Source organism: Salarias fasciatus, chromosome 20 (genome assembly GCF_902148845.1).
Source record: "Salarias fasciatus chromosome 20, fSalaFa1.1, whole genome shotgun sequence".
Taxonomy (NCBI): Eukaryota; Metazoa; Chordata; class Actinopteri; order Blenniiformes; family Blenniidae; genus Salarias; species Salarias fasciatus.
In genome coordinates, this window is record NC_043764.1 from 7,648,784 (window position 1) to 7,668,877 (window position 20,094).

General features: G+C 43.9%; 1 protein-coding gene and 1 non-coding gene across 3 annotated transcripts in view; one reads left to right on the plus strand and one right to left on the minus strand.

Moving 5' to 3' along the window:
• Nucleotides 1-20,094, minus strand: part of sema3h (sema domain, immunoglobulin domain (Ig), short basic domain, secreted, (semaphorin) 3H) — a 58,735-nt gene that overhangs the window by 28,530 nt on the left and 10,111 nt on the right. For both annotated transcript variants that reach the window (XM_030118477.1, XM_030118478.1), the window contains exons 2-6: nt 7,312-7,466; nt 3,152-3,214; nt 2,365-2,484; nt 510-603; nt 1-91 (exon numbers count right to left, since the gene is read on the minus strand). The exon at nt 1-91 is cut by the window's left edge and continues 29 nt beyond it. In XM_030118477.1, coding sequence (XP_029974337.1) covers nt 1-91; nt 510-603; nt 2,365-2,484; nt 3,152-3,214; nt 7,312-7,466 — 523 coding nt within the window. The remainder of the gene's footprint in view (nt 92-509; nt 604-2,364; nt 2,485-3,151; nt 3,215-7,311; nt 7,467-20,094) is intronic.
• On the plus strand, nt 13,676-13,748 carry trnar-ccu (transfer RNA arginine (anticodon CCU)). Its single transcript has one exon. It is a non-coding gene; the product is annotated as a tRNA-Arg (tRNA).

A 20,094-nucleotide genomic window follows, 5' to 3' on the forward strand; every position in this document is an offset into this window, starting at 1 on the left:
GTTCGTATGACGTGACGGCTGCCAAGACTACGGAAAAACGCAGAGTCCCTGCTCATGAAGTCTGAGGTGATGCCTGCGTACAGCTCTCCATCTATGCAGACCACACAAAAATAACATTACTTTACATTGTTTTTCACTAAAACATTGGAGAAAAAGTGTCTTCTTATATGCCATGGTGCTGATAATTGATTTGATCATTGTGCAATGTCAATCAAAATCTTCTACAGCTCGGTCAGAGATTGGACATTTATGCCAAAACTGTTAAATTTAAGAACAGGTAAATGAGACAGGTAACATGTTTCTCTTCCTTGAACCATGAAACCTCCTTTTGTTTTTAAAAGTAAAAAAGATAAGGCAGAGTCAAAGAAAACAACAAACTCATACAGTGTGTAGCTGCTTGTCTGCTTCAATGACTGATGATGCACTTTACTCATGAGAACCAGGAGTGAACAAGGCCGCAGACACTGTTGTCTTCATCTATAATCTATTTTCTGGAGCTGTCGACTCACCAACAACAGCAGAAGCTGTCCTCTGGAGCGGATCGTAGGGGCATTTCCCCTTCCCACACTCCGTCTGGCTGTAGGAGAAAGTCTGGTACTCTGACTGAAAACAGAAGCACACAAAGAGGTCGCTCAGACAGAGAGAGAGAAAATCTGCTCCGCAGACGGAGACGGCCAGCAGAGTTTTCTTGGGCAAAGTAGCAGACTGTGACTTTTTAATTAATGATTTAATTTCTACATTTCATGTATCGACTAAACCAAAAAAAAGTGCACAGTCAGCTGAGTGTTACTGCCACAAGCACAAAAACCTGCCCACACACACACACACACACACACACACACACACACACACACACACACACACACACACACACACACACACACAGTCTGCATCTAATTGAGGTTAATTGGGATAAGAGGAGGGATTTAAAAACGTGTGAAACCAGTCAGCACCACCAGCTCCTTTAAGAACCTTGTCTGAACCTCTGCTCAGATCTCACATGGCCTTTCATGAGATTAGCTGCTCCCTGACACACACACACACACACACACACACACACACACACACACACACACACACACACACACACACACACACACACACACACACACACACACACTGTGTGTGGCTCTTCTCATTGAATAATGCATTTCCTGGTCCTAATCTTGACAATCAAACTAAGTGCTGAACGTTACCAAACCTTATTCTAATGTGACCCTGAAGCCAAATGTTTCACTAAAATGTTCATAAACCATTGGGGAGATCCCACATTCTGGGCCCCACCAGTGTGGCGTTATACCAGTTTTTCAGGAAGTGCATTTGACACATGAAGTCAGTCTTACATAACCTTGAACCTCAGTCAAGCCGCCCAACTACAATCGATCTTCACCCAAACGCTAAAACATTTTCATTTTGGGAACCGCATTTTTTTTGTCACCACAAGGATGGAGATTCTCCAGAATAACAACGTGACCGTAGATTTCCTCAAGGTCCTCACAATGCTGCGACTGGAAAACACCAATCCACAAAAATGTTTATGTCTATGTCTGATGTTAAACTTCAGACATAAACTGACACCACCTCCTTCAAAACCAAGGACATTTAGAACCAGTAACCTACTTCTGACGTAGAGATAACCCACATGTGTCAAACAATGACAAACTACGGGTCAGATCAGAGACACTGCCGGCCTCTAAAACTGCACTTACAATCCATCGGACATAAAAAAGTAAAAAACTGAGGTGTCTGCACCCCCATAGCGCAGCCTCAATGACAAAAGGAAAGTAGTTAATATCACAGACAGATGGCACATGGTGAACCCGGGTTGATATATGGGAATAGGGGCAGTGGCTCATGAGCCAGTATATGAGGGCTCATACCAGCGGGCCGAACACACACGGTGGTGGGTGGAAGGAACATTTGATCTGTTCAGATAACATCATCTAATATAAGTATATATCATGCTGAATTTAATTTAATTCAATGCAAGGTAAAGGGAAAGTGATAGTTATTCAAAATGTCATCTGCTGCTCTCATATTTGATGGTGTACAGTAGGGAGGAGAATTTAAAAAAACACACTGCACACAGAAAATTCTGTTATGTGCAACGAATCCATGACAGAAACATAAAACATCTGAGAAGCTGGTCCAAAACCGCCGCTTCAGCTGAATCCGCATCGCTGAGTGTTTTTTTCCACGTTTGATGGTCTGATTCATTTCACCACCAAATCCTGCAGCCTGCAAACTAAAGTCATGTCACATGCTAATAAGACTTACATTGAGAATATACAAATGTGATTAAGAAAAAACATGTGTTTTATTTTGCAGAGGGATTTACATTCTTTCATTTCTTTTGGGTCTTACCTGATGGAAAACACTGGTCGCTATGAATGCACAGCGAGGGTTGAAGGCTCCGGTTCCACACACATACAGGTGAGTCTGATTGAAAGGCTGCAGCACTCGCAGGAAGTTTGCACACTCCATCTAAACACAGACAGAGAGACAGATGAAGACTGAAGGGCCTCCACGTGGATGCACAGTGCTGTGGTATACGAACTGGCTGGATTCCTAAAACCCTCGAAGAGCAATAAGACCAGGAGCTGGCATTAATACTTAAAACCATAACATGCATGTTTCTCATTAGACTAAAAAGGCGAATTAACTGAAGGATTTGAAGTGCACTGACTTGTCCTTGGAGCCTTGACGTGTCTGGTTCGTTTGCTCAGTTTTTCCTCACCAAATGTCCGCATCTGACTTTCGATGTGAAGAAATGTCTCAAACCTGCATCTTGATACTGTCACCTGCATCAGAGCTCTCCTGTTTGTTTTCAGCTCCCACATGATTCGTGTTCATTCAGCTTTAGTTCCGCTCTCGATGATAATCTAACATGCAACTGTCTTACTTTATTGCTGCAGAACTCTACAGATGGCTGCAGTGCGTTAGCTACTTTTCAGTGGAAAAAACTGCTGCAAAGGCTGATACGGCCTGACCCGTAAGCCACTGATCCCTATCTGTGCAAAATCGTGTCTGAATGCACTTCTTCTCCTGCATACCTTTCAGCCAATTACCTCCTTTAAAAGCACTGGTTCTTCGTGTTACATGTTGCGGTCTTTATGCAATGTGGTGGTTTTGTGAGTGTGTGTTGAATCACCTCTGGGTCCTTTCCAGCCATGAGACATTCCTGGACACGGTCCGGACTGGCTGGCCAGTACAGCTACAGGGAGCCAGACGAGAGAAAACATTTACCAAAAAAACAAACTTTCTTATTGCTCACTCTACGTTTGCGATAAAAGGATTCGGCAGGTGCTTTACAAGCAGAGCAAAGAGAGTCAGCAGAATATGGCGAAGCGAGGAGAGTCAGACGAAGTGTGTGGCCGGCGGGATTTTTTTTAATCTCTTGTGTTAAGGCAGGGGCAGCTTCAGACCGGAGACTATAAAAACCCGCCTGCAGCAGCGCCGCATCTCAATTATGTCAGATCAGCAGGAACAGCAGCTACCAAACAATTCCATCTTTTTAGAATTCTTTTGAAAATATGAACATGGAAATAAGATATTTTCTTGTTAAAAATCAAGAGAATCAGTTTAATTTTCTATTTAATCGTCTTTTTTTTTTTTTTTTTTTTTACAGAGAACCTTCATGCATTGATAATTTACTGTATTTATAGTGGCAACTAGTTCAGACACCCCAGCAACTTGGTTCAGACTAAACATGATGCTGGGATTTAACAAAGCAACTTCTGAGTTACATCTTATCTTATATCCACTCACTAAACCACAAGTTTCTTCTGGAACGGTATTTTTGCAGCTTGCACATCAGCTGTTGGCGGGTGTGAGTGAAACTTTTTGACGAGCACCTTTATTTGGGTCAGATTTATTTTTCCTTTAACTGTGAGGTTCTATTAGACACGACTGCGCCTGCAAAGCAACCTCTCCTCGCTCTCTACTTGAAAAAGACACCAAAAAATTCTTGTGCATTTCTTATTGCAGCACGAGTCAGACTGAAGGCCGAGACCTTGGCTCTCCTGTGGTCCCTCATTTACATTTCTTGTGGTCTTTTTGTCAAGAAGTTTTCCATCCTCTGCAATGCAGACAAGGGAGAGACGGAGATGAGATGGAATCGAGTATTACAAACAGAGTGGAGACTGTTCAACTATTGTTGGAGAGCCGGGGGATGCGTGTCTTCTGAGAGTCACCAAAGGTTTATTGATGGATTTTTTTTTTTCTTTTCTTCTCTTGTTTCTTTTATTTTGACTGTCTGAACCCCTGCAACTGATTATAATCCATAAACGTTTCCAAATTCTGGCTGTTTACGTTTGGTCGTGTGAGGTTCCCCGACTGGATGAGCTCACACTGAGTTCAGGTACGACAGTCAGCTCTGCTCGCACTTATTGGCACTGAGATGAAGGATGGCTTCATCAGTGAGCAAATTCTCTTAAACCCTGATCAATAGCATAAGACTAATAAGATTTACTGAATTTGCCATTTAATCCCATCAGACTGAATTGTTGCTTCTGCATGTAAACTTCAACAGTAAGTCTCAAAAATGATGACAATCCCATTGCTTTCATGTCGAGCCAGTGAGAGAGAGGAAAAAACAGAGGAGCAGAAGATGTGTGTGTGACTGAGAGAGAGACAGAGAGAGATGTGAGGCCGACTCAAATGGCATCGATATGACTAATGTAAATATTTCCTTGAGTCACTCATTCCCTGTGCGACCAGGACAGTGAGAAAGAGATGCAATCGATAGGGTAAGCGATCGTCCTCACTGAGCGATGCATTCCACAGGAACTGTAAAAGAGCGCAGCTGCTGATTCACTTTAAAGTGAAAATGAATCATATTGAAACTCTGCCATTCTATTTGTCATGATAAATGAATTTCCACGCATGGTAGATGTTACTGAAAATATTTGCGGCTTGTTTCTGCTGAATATTTTCATCGTCGATCTGGAAACTGTGACACAAACTCCCATTTTTTATGATTAATGACAAACACTGCGAGTGTCAGGAAACGATTTCTTGAACGTCCAGTAATTGTTCCCCGATGCAGTCGTTCCCACAGAGCCCGGAGCACAGCGGAGACCATCAGATAAGATTAGAAACCACGTTCCCCCTTATCTCCACATACCACACACTGACAACAGCGTGGACCACCACTAACGCCGCTCTTCACCTGCTAAAAGCTGTGGTTAATGGGAATTTCACCGCTTCGTGAAGAGCATGCTGGCTCTCAGTTCATCCACCATTCAAGGACAAAGCTTAAACAGTTTTTAAAAAAAAAATGTGTGTTAACCGTGACGATTTTGCACTTGGCTAATTGTCTTCAGAGCTGGACAGGAAACAGTAAATGTGGTGAGAATGAGTAAAGGACAAATATTTTTTAAATGAAAGCCACAAACACGTTCAAACTCTGAGTGACCCTTTATGTAACGGTGGCTCCGAGCTGCAGACTCACACAGGAGGAATGTCTTGAGGGTTTCTGGTCAGATCAAAAAAGAACGTGACTTCAGACGCTGTCACGTTCGGCATGCTGCCTCGAAACTCGGAAACGCCGCTGAGACGCGTCCGTCTTCCTGTGCCAGTGCTAGCATGCGCTCCACAGATTAATATTCCATTTAAAAGCAGCAAAAAAGTTAAACTAAACAGAAGTAGAAACCTCAAGCAGCACTGATAACAGGCTGTTGCGTGTCAGCAGCGGAGAAAGGAAACAGCAATGTGGAGAATATATCAGCAGGAGTGGTTTTAACACCACAAGGGGGGAAGAAAAAAAAAACTGCACACAAGCTGGAATGGAATAAACAGACTATAAATACTGTATGAACAAATATATAACTTTACAGCACGTGCAGAGTTACGGGTTGACTGTGACTATCCATGCCGTTGCTGGCGGGCCGCCTGGTTGAGTAGGTCCCAGGCTGTTATGAGTTCTGTCTGTCTGTCTGTCCGTCCGTCTGCCAGCTCACCAGTGCCTCTGACTTATGGCAGTATTGATTTGATCCGACAGGACAGCGGTATGAGACGGCAGTCCTGTCGCCGCCCTTGTCGTGACCCTGAACTCAACATCCTGGCTCGCTGGAAAGCCGTCAGCTCGCCCGTCTGGCTGCCTACATGAAACGCGATACTGTTACAGACCTGACGTCCGATGGTCACTCTTGATTTCTTCTGAGAAAACAGGCCGCTTGGAACCACTTTGATACCGTCATGCATCTGAAGATGAATGATGGCTTTATGTTTTGCTGCATGTTTGATCTCCCGTGAGCATGAATATTGATGTAAACTAAATGTAAATGAGGTTCCATAAGTTAATTTGTGACTCTAAGCTGTGTTGACGTGTCCAGTAAACGTCCCTGCCTTCCTCCACAGTCAGCCGGGACGTGCTCCAGCGGCCTGCGACCCTCTTCTCCGTCGTTCTGTTGTACTTTTCGGGCGGGAAATTGTCCAGCTGATTCACAAAAAGCTGGAACTGACAGTTTCCTGCCTCAATGTTTAAGTCCTGGTTTTTGGAATGCTATGGCCTGACCACAAAGTCACATTGTTTAAAAAGTAGGAAGAAATTGAGAATGGATTAAGCACAGTGGTGGAGGTTATTACTCCTGGTGGTTTAAAAAAATCTGGCTTGCAGCTCATCCGGTGACATCCGCGTCCTAAATTCCACCTATTTTGGTCTAAAATATCAAACCTCGCCAGCTGCCAGCACACTGAGGCCGTCACACCGCTCAGCGCTACACGTAGACAGTGGAGCATAGAGGCAATGTGAGAAACGTGTGGAAAATAAATTGTGGCGGGTCTGGAAGTCATTATTCTGCCGTCCAGTGAAGCTTTTAAAGGTTACAAAAAGTGAGCAACATATTCTATAGACAACTGACAATGTCAAAGGGTAAAAAAGCCTGACTGGAGTTTTAAGAACATTGCTATCAAACATCTGAACTCTTCTGAATAAATAAACCACACAATATTTCACCAGAGGAAAATCCTCTTCCTGAAAAGTTAGAAAGCGTGTCTGTAATTACTTCAAAAAGAGAGAGAGAAGAGAGAGAGAAGATGGGACAGTGATGAAAAGAGGAACTTTTTTTCTTTTCTTTTTTTTAGAAGAATTCAACAAAGATAAGACATCAGAGAGGATATTAGTCAGATGGGTTGGAATTTCCTCTTAAATGATCAGTAATTAGCCTCATCAGGGTGTGTGAGAGTGTGTGTGTGTGTGTGTGTGTGTGTGTGTGTGTGTGTGTGTGTGTGTGTGTGTGTGTGTGTGTGTGTGTGCAAGGCATAAGTCCATGCATGAGTGTGTTAGTGTGTGAGAGTCTGGGTTCCGACCTTGCGCGGGTTCTGCGTGATGTCGTCCAGACTGGTGGACAGGAGGTTGTCCTTCATGGCCACGTAGAGACGCCTCCGGTCCTCATCGGGCAGTAAGGAGTGGAGGTCTCCGGCCACGAGGGGCAGCGTCAGCAGCCGGCCGTTCTGGATCAGCTCTGGAGGATGAACAGACAAAGGAGATGTGTTCAGAGGCCAATCAATGAAAAATTCATTCAATTTATAGCAATCAGCGTACAGACCTTCTCATCCAGCTCATCGCTGGAGTTAAATAATCTTAAATAATCTCACATGGGTTTTCACAAGCTGCTTTTATCCATGTATATTTGGTGACTTGATCAAAGTTAAATGAGGTGAATAATTCCACTGGGACTGCACACAGAGGGATCATTTTCCTTAGTTTAGTATAAAGACTGAGTGTGGGATAAGAGCTTCTAATGCAGAAAATCCCTCTTTCAGCACAGCGCTAATCAAACCCCATTACAACGAACCACATCAGCAACAGATCAGTGTTAAGTCCAACTGAAATGAAAATGATTTTCTTTCCAGTCAAAAGGATAAAGTGACATTCAGGAAGAAACGGCAAACTTTCCCACACCTGCTGCCATTATCGCACAGGTAATCCTCAGAGCCTGCTTTGCTACAGTTTGTCTTATCAGGACCGATTCTGGAATCAAACAAAGAAACTGTAATGTATCTTTTGTGAATAAACAAACACAGACACACTGCGCCTGGCCTGCATCTCCAGACAGACTGTGCGATAAACTGCGACTCAGAAACCACAGATAATGAACGCGCAGATTAAATTTTTTTTGAACGATTACACTGTCGCACCGTGTAAACAATGAAAACTATGGTGCGGGAGATGGACCGATACTTGACCGAGGACAAGAGTCGCACGTCCCTCTGTCTTATGTTAACGCTTGCATATTTTATCTTCCAAATGTTTTTCATTGGATTAAACTTGGCTCACAGAGCTGAAAACACACATGCTGTCTATCGGGTTTTAGAGCAGCGCCGGCGGGCCGGGCACGGCTTCACACGCTGGCAGCTCCAAACAGCAACACACAGTAGAAAGTGCTTATAAAACCTGTCTGAACCTAAAAAAGCCTGAAAACTGGCCCACAGCATGAGTAAACTCCTCTTCGCACAATCTTTTTCATGATCACACAGGCGGCTTTCTGCTTCGGACTGAACCACGCTGAAGAAACATTAGAGGAGAATCAAGAAAACAGTGGGTGGCTGTGGCTCAGGTGGAAGAGCGGATCATCTTCTAATACCAAGATTGATGTTTGGTCCCCCGTCTCTCTGAGCCACAAACTGCTCCCAAGGAGGTCTGGTACCTTTAACGTGAACGTGTGCATGAATGAGTGAACGTGACGATGCACTGCGTAAAGGAAACTCATTTAAAACTTTGGTTTCATTTCAGCCTGCTCACGTTTCTCGCATGGATTATAGAAGAGAATGGATGGTTGACTGAATTCTGAATTCACAGTGAACGAAAACTGAGCTCACCTTTATTAAAACTATCATGTACAGTTTGTGAATTGTTCACCGCGTTGATGCCTCGTCTCCGGCAGTGATGGATCGCGCCTCTCAAATGCTGCACGTTTCTTCGAGCAGCTAAAATCTGAAGTGGCACCAAACCTCTGAAGTGCATCGTGAGTTCAACATCCGTGTGAAGAAACATTCAAACCTGGAAGCTTCACCATAACGCAATTACACAGGAGCCACTGAAGAGTGAAATCAATCAGTTCATAAGATCATTTGCAAATACAGATGCAGAAAAATAACTTTCCTTTTTTTTTTTTTTGGTTGTTTTTACAGACAGGAAGGATGACAAATGTAACCGAGCTTAATTAACTTTTAGAAAACTGAGTTGTCGTTGAACATTTTCTTGACGTCTGGCTTCAGTAAGTTTGATTTACACAGACATGCAGGAACTAATAGCTATCAGTATACTTTTAAAAAATATATATTACAGCCGTCAGGGAAAAAATGTCAAATAAATCCAAGTAATGCAGAGCTGAAACCTCTTACGGATCAAACTGAAAGCTATACTATTACCCCTAATCTCACCTCTGCAATCACTTGCTCAAACTCAGCAGTGGATTTTGGTTGAATGCTGGATTTTCCTGTATGATCACAATAAAACAAACTGATCTATCGGCAATAAATGACATCTTACTTCATCTTTCACCACAGTCACACCCTGGATCCAGCCAAGGCATAAAGCAATGCGTCCATTAAAACTTTAATTCACCTGGGCAGACATCACTGTGACCCAAACTGCGCCCATCAATTATCTACACTGGAACCGACTGCAGCAGATGTAAGACTCAAGAAAAGAAGGCGATGACTGATCCTGAATATTCTGAACGAGCTGCTGAATCTGTTCTTTCAGACGGAGTTCACTGCATTGTGTTGGTTTGTGTGAGGTTTAACAGAAAGGAGTTCAGGGAAGATCGGGCCACAAATGGGAAGAAAGGCCCTCAAAAAAAAAAAAAAAAAAAACGTCTGACAGATGCAAAGAGCAGCACGACACAGTTAAGATGGCAGTAATCTATCAGTGAAAGGCTGCGAAGCTGCAGCAGGCTGCATACGAGATGTGAGAACAGATAGAGGAGGCGAGCAGCAGACTGGGGTGAGAGAAAGGCCACCGACAGCTGAGGCATATTTGTTGAAGCTTAAGCTAATACTTTTTTCAGGTGATGAACAAAAAAAACATTCAAACTAGCAAATAATCGCAGTGAAAAATCTCCTCCGAGATAGCAGAGGTGTTCTTTGTTTGTGTGGACCGAGGAGGAAATAATTCCAACGTTTCAATCACGGGGTGATAAATCGGCTCAGTCGGCTGCTCGTCTTCTACTGATTCCCTGGGGTGATTTTTTTAATGCATTTCCTCTTCATTTTATTCACCGAGGCATTCCTTCTTTTGTCTGCATCCCTGTCATGTCAGATCCAGTCGCCCTGTCACGATTTCTCTGACGCTCTCAGGTCAATTCTCATTTTGTTAAGTTAGAGAAGACCTAAAAGTATCTTTAAATTACAGGGAATTATACAGAGACAAGTCAAAGGGACAAGTTAAAGCGAAGCCATTGAGAAATACACAATCTATAATCCATTAATCCTTCGTCTGTGTGTCCATTCACTCCACTACACAATGAACATAAACAGGGGAAAAAGACTTGAAGCCTCCAAATTTCCTGAAATTAATTTTAGAGAAGCTTAACATAAAATCAAAAGCCACAGTGATCGATACTTTAGAGCTATAGTTGTTTCCTTATTACGTTGTTGTGATGCTGATCGAGCTTCAGGAACAATAATGTGGATTTTTTTGTACATTTCCCCCAAAATGCCATCTGCTATGGTTCAAGCACTAATTACTGAAAAATCAAATGAAGATTGAAAAAAAATAAAAAATAAAAATAAAAACTTGGCTCCAGGGCTATTTTTGAGAAAACCTTAAAAAAGTAGCCCATAGCAGAGTCCTGAAACTGACATTCAAATGACTCAAAGATGCAAAAGAAACGTTATACTGCATTGAAGTTGACTTGGAAATTCTTTCTTTTCCTCTGTTACAATGGTAAAACTTCCAGCCTCTTCCCTCGGCAGTTATTCTGGGAACCTCCAACCAGCCTTTGGCAGACCTATAACATACCGGAGGGGTTGCATATTTGGCCAGATCTGGAAACGCCTCCCGGGAACCACCCAGGACGGCTGGAAGATGTGACTGACGTCTGAGCTGTTGTGTTCATCCTGCACTGACCACAACCCGGAGGATCCAGGAATCCAATCAGAAGCACGTTAAGTCTCTTCTGTGGCCTAATTATTCTGAATCTTTCTTTCTTTTACTGAGCCAGCCTTCAGTCGATGTTTGGAAGAGTTTCTTAATTTTGGTCCCTCTTCTGGATTCATGCTGAGTTAAAATTTGCTCCGTCATTTCTGTAAGTTATCTTAAGCTTATTTTTTGACGCAGCAGAAACAGGCAACTGAGACAAAAGGTTCAACAGAAGATGCAAAATCAGCATCATTCACAGTTTTACAAAGTCATTTTTAATGAATCATTTTTAATAACATTTTATTGCTGGTGTTTTTTCTTACAGCACATGAAATCCAGAGAGGCAAACCAATACTCCAGCAAGGCCAGAAATGCCTTCAGAATGATGAAAAGCGTTTGGGATACATCCCAGTAAGCACCGAGATCAGACGAAAACCGTACCACAGCCGAGTTCTCTCCACTGCACTGTATGGCTCGATGCTGGAGGATGACCGAATGTGACGTAAACTAATCGTCCACCTTCCATGCAAGAAGTCTCAAAAGGATCCCGAGCTCGTTTGATGCGTCAGTCACTGAAAACGAAGACAAAAGGTCCAACAATAATGATGGAAAGCAGAGTTTTTTTTCTTCTTTTTTTAATTTAAGTTCATCAAACTATGTAATATGATGAGACAACAGGTCTGCATAACTGAGCCCAATTAGAAGGACTCAAGCTGTGAGCCCATGTGATTTTTTTTTTCCCTTCCATGCTGGCATGTACAGCACTGAAATACTAATGTGGAGATGCAGATTTGAAGCCCACTGAAATAGAACAGACGATGTCTTAAACAAGCAGGATTGACTGGATTCTTTTACTTTTCCATGACAAGTTCTACCATTTGCCCAACGTCAGCTGGTTTTGGTCTTTAGCTCCCAAACCAGCTTTAGTTCCTTTTCCATGAGACGAACTGACGACTCACAATTCTGTCTTTGCCGGGTTCAAATGCTGAACGACCTGCATTACTGCATTGCACTGCTGCATGTTTCATATTACTGAGCTGTGAAATTTTTAAGAACTCTAACACCCCCCCGACCCCCCGTGCCAAAAAAAAAAAAAGTGAGCGTGTCGAACAGTGAAGGTGGAGAAAGCTGAAGGCAGGAAAGCAGAGACCAGCAGGGGATGGGAGAAGATGAGAAAACTGACATGACGAAGTGACAAGAAGATGAAAACGCTCTGATGGGTGAAGACGGTTACGAGATGAGAATGGGAAAAATGTCAAAACATGACACGGTGACAGACAGATGAGGTGGGGAGGGAGACGGGAGGCGGGGGGGGGGGGGGGTCTCAAAGAAATCCTGATGTAAGAAATTAATAAATATAGACACGTGAAGGTGCGGATGAGGTGGAAGACGAGGGATGGGAAAAGACAGGTGGGGATTGGGTGGGAAAGGTCGATGAGAGCAGAGGACGAGAGAGCCTGTAAAAATCACGCTGTGCTGACGTGACGAGGGGGATGATGGACAAGCGGGCGGATCGAGAAGGAAGGGGAATCGGGCGAAGAAGCACGATGACGGGGGAGAGTCGCTGCGAGCGTGATGGAAAATCGTAATGTAATAACGGAGTGAAAAATTACAGAGGGAGAGATGAATAGAGGAGGAAGAGAAGATGGCCCTGGTGAAAAAAGAAAGGAGCGACGGGCAAGATGTTGTGATGACAAGGTGAAAAACGACTGGGTGGGTGAAGTAAAGAGGAGGAGGAAAGACGGATGAAGAAAAGAAGAAGGAGGAGGAGGAGGGGGCGAGAGGCGAAGCGCCGACGCTGGAGACAAAAATTAGAGGAACCACAACGTGCTGACAGTCGGGCAAAAGCACAAGAGATGGATGGGCAGAAAGGAAATGAGCTCAGAAAACGAGGAGAAGACGTGACGGAGTGGCAGAGCAGAGATAATCTGCATCCGAGAAACAGAACGGTCTTTCACACTGAAGGTAGACAGCAGCAGCTCAGCGGGAGATCTCACTGGGCGTGTTGTTAATATTCAGCAGACGGTCAGAGAGGTAAATTGTTTTGCTTCACACTGATCTCTGTCTCATTAATCCCACAGGGGGCATCAGCACGACAGGGAATTCAACACAATCAGACCTTTTATCTTTGTTTCTCGTTTAGTTATGTGGAATTTTCGTTCCCAACAATCCATCTGTGGCATAAAAGACTGAACACTCTTCAATAGATGTTCATACAGACGACATACCTAAACTGAACAGCAAACCTATATGTACATATCTCCATGATTTGGAATTTGCGTAAGTATTGCTTCAGGAAAGTTGAGTTTCCTTCAGTTTACATGGAGACGGAGTCAAAGCATTTTCCAACAATTATACGGAGACGGAGGGGTTCTTGAAAAGTTGCACCAAGTTTTCCATTTTCACTTTAAAACATTTGAATGGGGCTTCAGAGTTGAGCCGTCACTCAACGCACTATACAGTTTGTCAGAAGTCAGTATCAACTGTATCACTGACAGAGAATCATCAACAAGTTTAATCCTGTCAAAAGTATACGACTATGTTTGAAATATGAGGAGAACAGCTCCATAACACACTTCTTTTCAAGCCCCAGTGGCCTAATGGATAAGGCACTGGCCTCCTAAGCCAGGGATTGTGGGTTCGAGTCCCATCTGGGGTGGCAGGCTTTATCAGCCGGACAGGACAGTGCGCTCCACTGGGAGAGTGGGCTGTCTGTTCTTTGGTTTGTACCCTGTTGCAGATCACTTTGACAAAGCAGACATGAACCATAGTGCTTGATGGTTTCTGTGTGGATGAATAGATCAAACAGTTTGAGGCAGTAAATGAGAAAACCTCTTGATTTTTGAGTTTTAGTCATAGTGTTAAAAAAGCTCCACAGAAAGCACATGAATGTAATGTTTTCTTTCTGCTTTCAATTGTTGCAATGAATGCTACTCTGGACAAATGACTCTTTAGAGAAACATCCAGATCTCAATGAGACTTCCTGACAATAAAAATTCATGTCAGCGCCGTTGTTTTTCATCCCGCTGTCTTCTTCTCCTCACTCGTTTCAAAAAGGAAGGGATGTATTTATTATTTTATGAGAATGGCTGTCAGTTTCTCTTAAAATCCAATAATATGTACTCAACTTGTCAGCCTGATAGCTTCCATTTGAACGAAAGCTGCTCCTGAGAGCCGCGCTCTTCACTGAGACCCAAACCCTGGCGGGATTCACGCCTTGCGCTGACTACTCAAGCATCCAGCACTTCATCTGAATTACAGAGTGCATGCCACAAGAGCAGCATGACCTTGTTTAATTCAGTATGAAGGGGAAAAATTCAGTTTAATTGATTGTGAAACCGCCTCAGCGGCGAAAACACAGGCAACGTTCAAGCGCCGGTTTCCATCGCAGGATCCTGCTGGGTCAGACAGGCCGAGACACCGCTCACACAGCCTACTGGCTTTGGACTTCATTAAATCAGCATTAGATCGAGGAGGATCTGTGAGAGGGAACTGAGAGTGGCTTTGTGGACACACAAGCAGTCAGACACGCTGGTAAAGATAGACACGAAGTGGGTGCAATCGGTGAATCAGCGGCACATGCTCCATATTTAAGCAAAAAATTAGGTTTAAAAGCTGCATCAACAGTTCATCTACCCTGGCTGAGATATCATCTCGCTTTCTTTAGCCTGCACACAACGATGGCAGGCATGCAAACGAACACGCACGCACACCCAAAATTTGGGGAAAAACTTGACCCAGTCAAACGTCTGCCATCTTGGCCACACAACGATGAATGGCTCTTATTCAGCGTGAAAAAAAAAAAAAGTACATTCTTTTCCACATCGTGACACACATGCGTGCACACACACACACACACACACACACACACACACACACACACACACACACACACACACACACACACACACACACACACACACATATTTCTACTCACACAGACCCTGGACTCAATCACGAAACACCAGCTGCACCCACCCCACCCTAACTCCTGGGACAGTTGCCTTGGTAACAGCAACCATGCCGACATAATTTGCAGGGGAGGGAGTTGTGTGGCGTGTCGAGGGGTGTCTCTTGGCCTTCCTGGCCTTACTTCCTACACACACACACACACACACACACACACGTGCGCGCGCCCAGTCTTGTATTTCTATCCTTGTGGGGACCGTCCATTGACTCCCATTCATGTCTAGCCCCTAACCCTGACCCTTACCCTAACCCTAACCCACACCACAACAAAGCCTAACCCTAAAGAAATGTTTTTGCACTTTTACTTTTTTCAGTAACAACAACATGGTCAAGAAAACACTGTTTCTCCTACTTAGGACCGGAAAAAGGTCCCCACAAGGCACGTCGTTTCACGTTTTGCTATCCTTGTGGGGACATTTGGCCCCAACAAGGATAGAAATACGAGAACGCGCGTGTTTAATTCTGCCAGCCAACCTTATCATGATCGCTGGATGCATATAAAACACTGAGGGATGCATTTTCTTGACGGTGGAACTGGAAGCTGGAGATCTGACCCTCCTGCCACCATCAGGCCTGCAGCCGCTGGATAAGTTTGTTTTTTTTTTTTGTTTTGTTTTGTTTTCTGGCAACCTGTTTGTTGCTTGTTGCTCTCTGTCTTCTCATTTCCCCTCTTTCCATCCCCTAACCAGCTGGAACAGCAGAAAGTCTCTGATTCCGGTTCTGCAGAGGTTTCTTCCTGTTAAAAGGGAATTTATCCGTTTTTGCCATCAGCTATGTTTGCTCAAATGGAACCGCTGGATTCTTCTCTGACAAAGCACTTTGAGATAATTATGTTGTTGTTGGCGCTTTTTGAATAAAACTAAATTGAACTGAATTGAATACCAGGACAAATGTGTCTGGCATTACTTGTGCAACAAAGTTACTTCAAGTTACAAAAGGTCCCTGACCCTTTGCCCCAACACTATGTTTTAAATTTCTAATACAGAACAGTGTGAAATTCTGCAATTTTCTTCCCTACTGTGCAGGTCAGACGCACAAAAATCGAGACATCAAACCGCACACAAGCAGTGGGCATCACTTGAGAGAACGTTCTTGAGGTATTATTAACCAAACACGGCCATGAAGGGTGAATCAATCCACCTCCTGGTCTGCCGCAACTCCTTAATGGATGCTTTCAGAAGTCCTCGCCAAGGCGTTCGTTCAACTTTTAGTTTGTGAAGACTTCATCGACCCAGAGGCAATCCGTTCTCCAGCCTTTTCACAAACTCAGAATTAAAATTGATTTTTCTAAACAGCCCTCGGCTGGCAAACGCTTTCAGACTGAGACGAAAACTGGAAGAACAGCCTGATGCTAAAACAGAGAGTTGTCTAGCGGCACCTGAAGTGGAGATCTCAGAGCAAATTAATAAACTGAAAATTAAAACAACCATCAGAGGTGAATTCATTCTGCGTGGGAGTAAAATCACCTTCTATGCTGAATTCTTTAAAATGAATCCTTTCATCTTCGAAATTGCTTATACCCTCATTGGGGAAAAGAAAAAAAAAACATGCTTCAACAAAAGCCCTGATAATTACAAGTTTGAAGTTAATGTTTAGTTGTATTGTGTGTTTTTATACCGATACGCAACGCTGTTGGTTGTATTTACCGCTGCTGTAAGAAAATTTGATAATGAATATCTTTTACAAAGTCGCCACACACAGGGACCCACAGCTGAGCGCTGACGAAAAAGTAGGATTTAAACCGTCAAACAATTGTTTGGAATGTTGCTTCCTGAACCTGAGAGGGTGCGAGACAACACAACACCGTCCTCAGCGTGACGCTCTTTACGACTGACAGTTTCCCCTTCGGGGCACCAAAGTGTTGTGCTTCCTAGTGAGTGTGGTGCTAAAACTAAATGAACTTCCTCATTCCGGTCGATGAAAGCAGCACAATCTGTTAGTTCCCTGCACACACACACACACACACACACACGCGCACACTCTCGCTGAGTGCAGCAGTTCTTACTGGCATCAAGCTGACAGGAAGGTCAATGAGGGTCGTGACCTCTGATCGGAGCCAATTGGCCTCTGACTCCTGTCACTTGGAATCAAAGACAGCAAAGGTTAAGATGTAAAAGAACACACACGCTAAGACATAATCCTGCAGGTCCTCACACACACACACACACACACACACACACACACACACACACACACACACACACACACACACGCAGTAAAAAAGCCTGAGTATGAATAGTTCCATTATATTAGTGGAGGCGTCTCATTCAGATTTACCTAGGAGTGCTTTTGTTTATATATATATATTTGTGTGTTTATTGCTCACTTATGTATGCTGGTGTGTATGTCTGTGTGTGTGTGTGTATGTGTGTGTGTGTGTGTGTGTGTGAGTAAGTAGCTTGATATTTTTATCCACGGTGAACATTAGATTAAAGACCGCCGGTCATGGGAGCTGTGATGGACCTCGATGTGATTAGAGCAAATGTGTGCCGTGTGATACAGCTAAGGACATTCCTGCACTGCACAACTTTCACACCACACAGGCACGTATACACACACACACACACACACACACACACACACACACACACACACACACAGACCACTGGCATTCCCATGAACAAACACATCTGTACACAAGCAAAAAAAAAGAAGTAAAACATTAAAAACTCAAAGCTTCATTTTTACATCAGAGCTGAACGGAAAGACTAGAAAACACCTGACAGAGCAAAGCGGGACGAGCTTCAGCTGAATCATCAGCTTTGTCTGGATGAGGCCAGTCGCCACATCATGCAGCGCGCAGACAGACGTCATCTGATGCTGAAAGCTTTCTGTTTATAAATAGTTAGGCAGTAACATGTGTGAGGATCGGGAAGGACTGAGGCAGATACAAACACAATGATACCAACAAACCCACCTGTCTGTATGTTAAATGTGTTTAATCATTTCATAAAAGTCCTAATAAAGTGAGGAACTACAATACTGTTGGTCAAATAAGAGAATCTTAAGCAGAACTTTAGTTACTGTCAATTTTTTTTTTTGTAAAAGTTGACGTATTGTTGTACGTATTCAAAACACATAAACTTCGACTGATGAAATGAGCCGTCTCCAACTTCTTATGTTCTCTAGAATTTAAACCAAGGGGATGTATTTCATCTCAGGTTTCAATCTTTAAGGGATCTCTGCCTCAAAGATTTAAGTGAAAACTCAGAATACTTGTTGTATTCTGACCAAAGACGAGTCGTTTTAATCCGTCTTCTGTCCGCTCTCTGTACCTTCCTGCAGGTACCTCCAGCTGTGGAGACAAGACGCTCCTGATCTGTGGTTTCTGCGCTCAGCCGTCTGCAGGAGACGATTATTTCACTGTTGCCTGTCGCATCGTTTCTCTCTTTACTCTCCCTAAACCCGGCGGGCTTGCGTCATGTGATCTTCACCTCTGAGGCTGTTAAAAAGGAGCGAGGCTGATGCTTTTTTTCCCCACTATAAAGTCCTGCTGTATTGTAGTTGCGCTACATAAGTACAAAAAATATAATAAACTGTCAAGGTACGTTACAAGCCACCATAAAGCTGGAAGGGGTCATTTCTTTATCGCCCATACTCAGTTTCTCGTAACCATAGCAACAAGTTTATTAGATGTTCGATCGCAGACTTTATATGAGAACTGACCGAGATGAGTGCTTTCTCCTCCTGTTCAACACTATTTCAAATAGATTTTAGCCTTTTACCACTAATATCAAAATACTTAGAACACCTGGATTAACTGGACCGTGATAGAAAACAGAACAAATTGGAAAAATTCTTCATTTTTCAAGTTATATTCAAACTTAAACTAACATTTCACACACTGGTTGAGCACCAGCTCATCATCAGTTACATAAAATATCATCAAATATTTTTATTTGAGGTGTTTTCCTGTAGATAGTGACTCTGAGCTCAGCTGTTGAGACGAGGGGGACAGACAGGGGAGCTGGGACGTCACCCCAATGGGGACAAACACAGGAAATTAGCGAGGCAGAAATAAATCAATTAGGCACATGGTACGGCGTCTGTCAGCGCTGCTTTACCACGCTTGCGTTAAAGAAAAGAGCCGTCGGGAGCCGGTGGACTGGTCTGAACGCAGCCACACAGGTAGGAGAGGGTTTCGTTAACCAGCAGGCAGGGCTGGATCCTCTCTCACTTTATGAACCCTGACAAGTTGTGTGAAGGAAACTTTCCTGTCTCCGCGTAGGACTTGCAACATATTTCAAGTCTAACAGACAAAAAAAAAAAAAAAAAAAAAACCAGCTCGGTGAGAATTGCAAAAGTTTGTTCTGGCGGCGGGAAATGTGACTGACATAAAAGACAAAAATAAAAGAGGATGATGAAAGAATCGAGTTGCGATTTCAATCGTTATCTCGCTCATGGGAGTCCAACTTTGTTGTTTTCCTGGTGTTTCGGGGAGAGATCTTCTCCCTTCCACAATCAGACACACACACACACATACACACACAGTTGCCACACTTATCATCAATCTATCCAATTATTCCCCCACAGCCTAGAGCACTGTCCATGTGAGGATACACATGTGTGCGGTTTGTATTCAGGTTGTGTGTCCGTCTTTGTCCGTCTGTTCGTCTACTCGCCGAGCCCCGGGGACCCCTGGCTGTCTGGTGCGACGTTCCCAGGGGGAGGACTTTGTTGGCTGCTGCACCAGAGGCAGCTGAGGGGAGGGGTAGCCGCGTTGACGGGGAGGGCGAGGAAACCGGGGCACATTTCCTGTGGAAATGGGGTTATCACTTCACCAATTACTGCTGCAATTACAGTGGGAGGCCTGCAGAAGCCTGGGAACAAAGCCCACAGGCGCACGCAGATGGGCGCCGGCGAGGATGCGCGAGCGCGTGCACGCCACGAATTTCATCTCTGAACACAGGTGTCAGCGTGCTTCCAGTCCTGAAATCTGTGTGTCTCCTTCCTGCAGAAACCACAGGGCACAAAGAGGCTGACACGCAGGAGGATCCTGCTGTGAACGACAGTCGCAAAGAACACCGAACACGCTG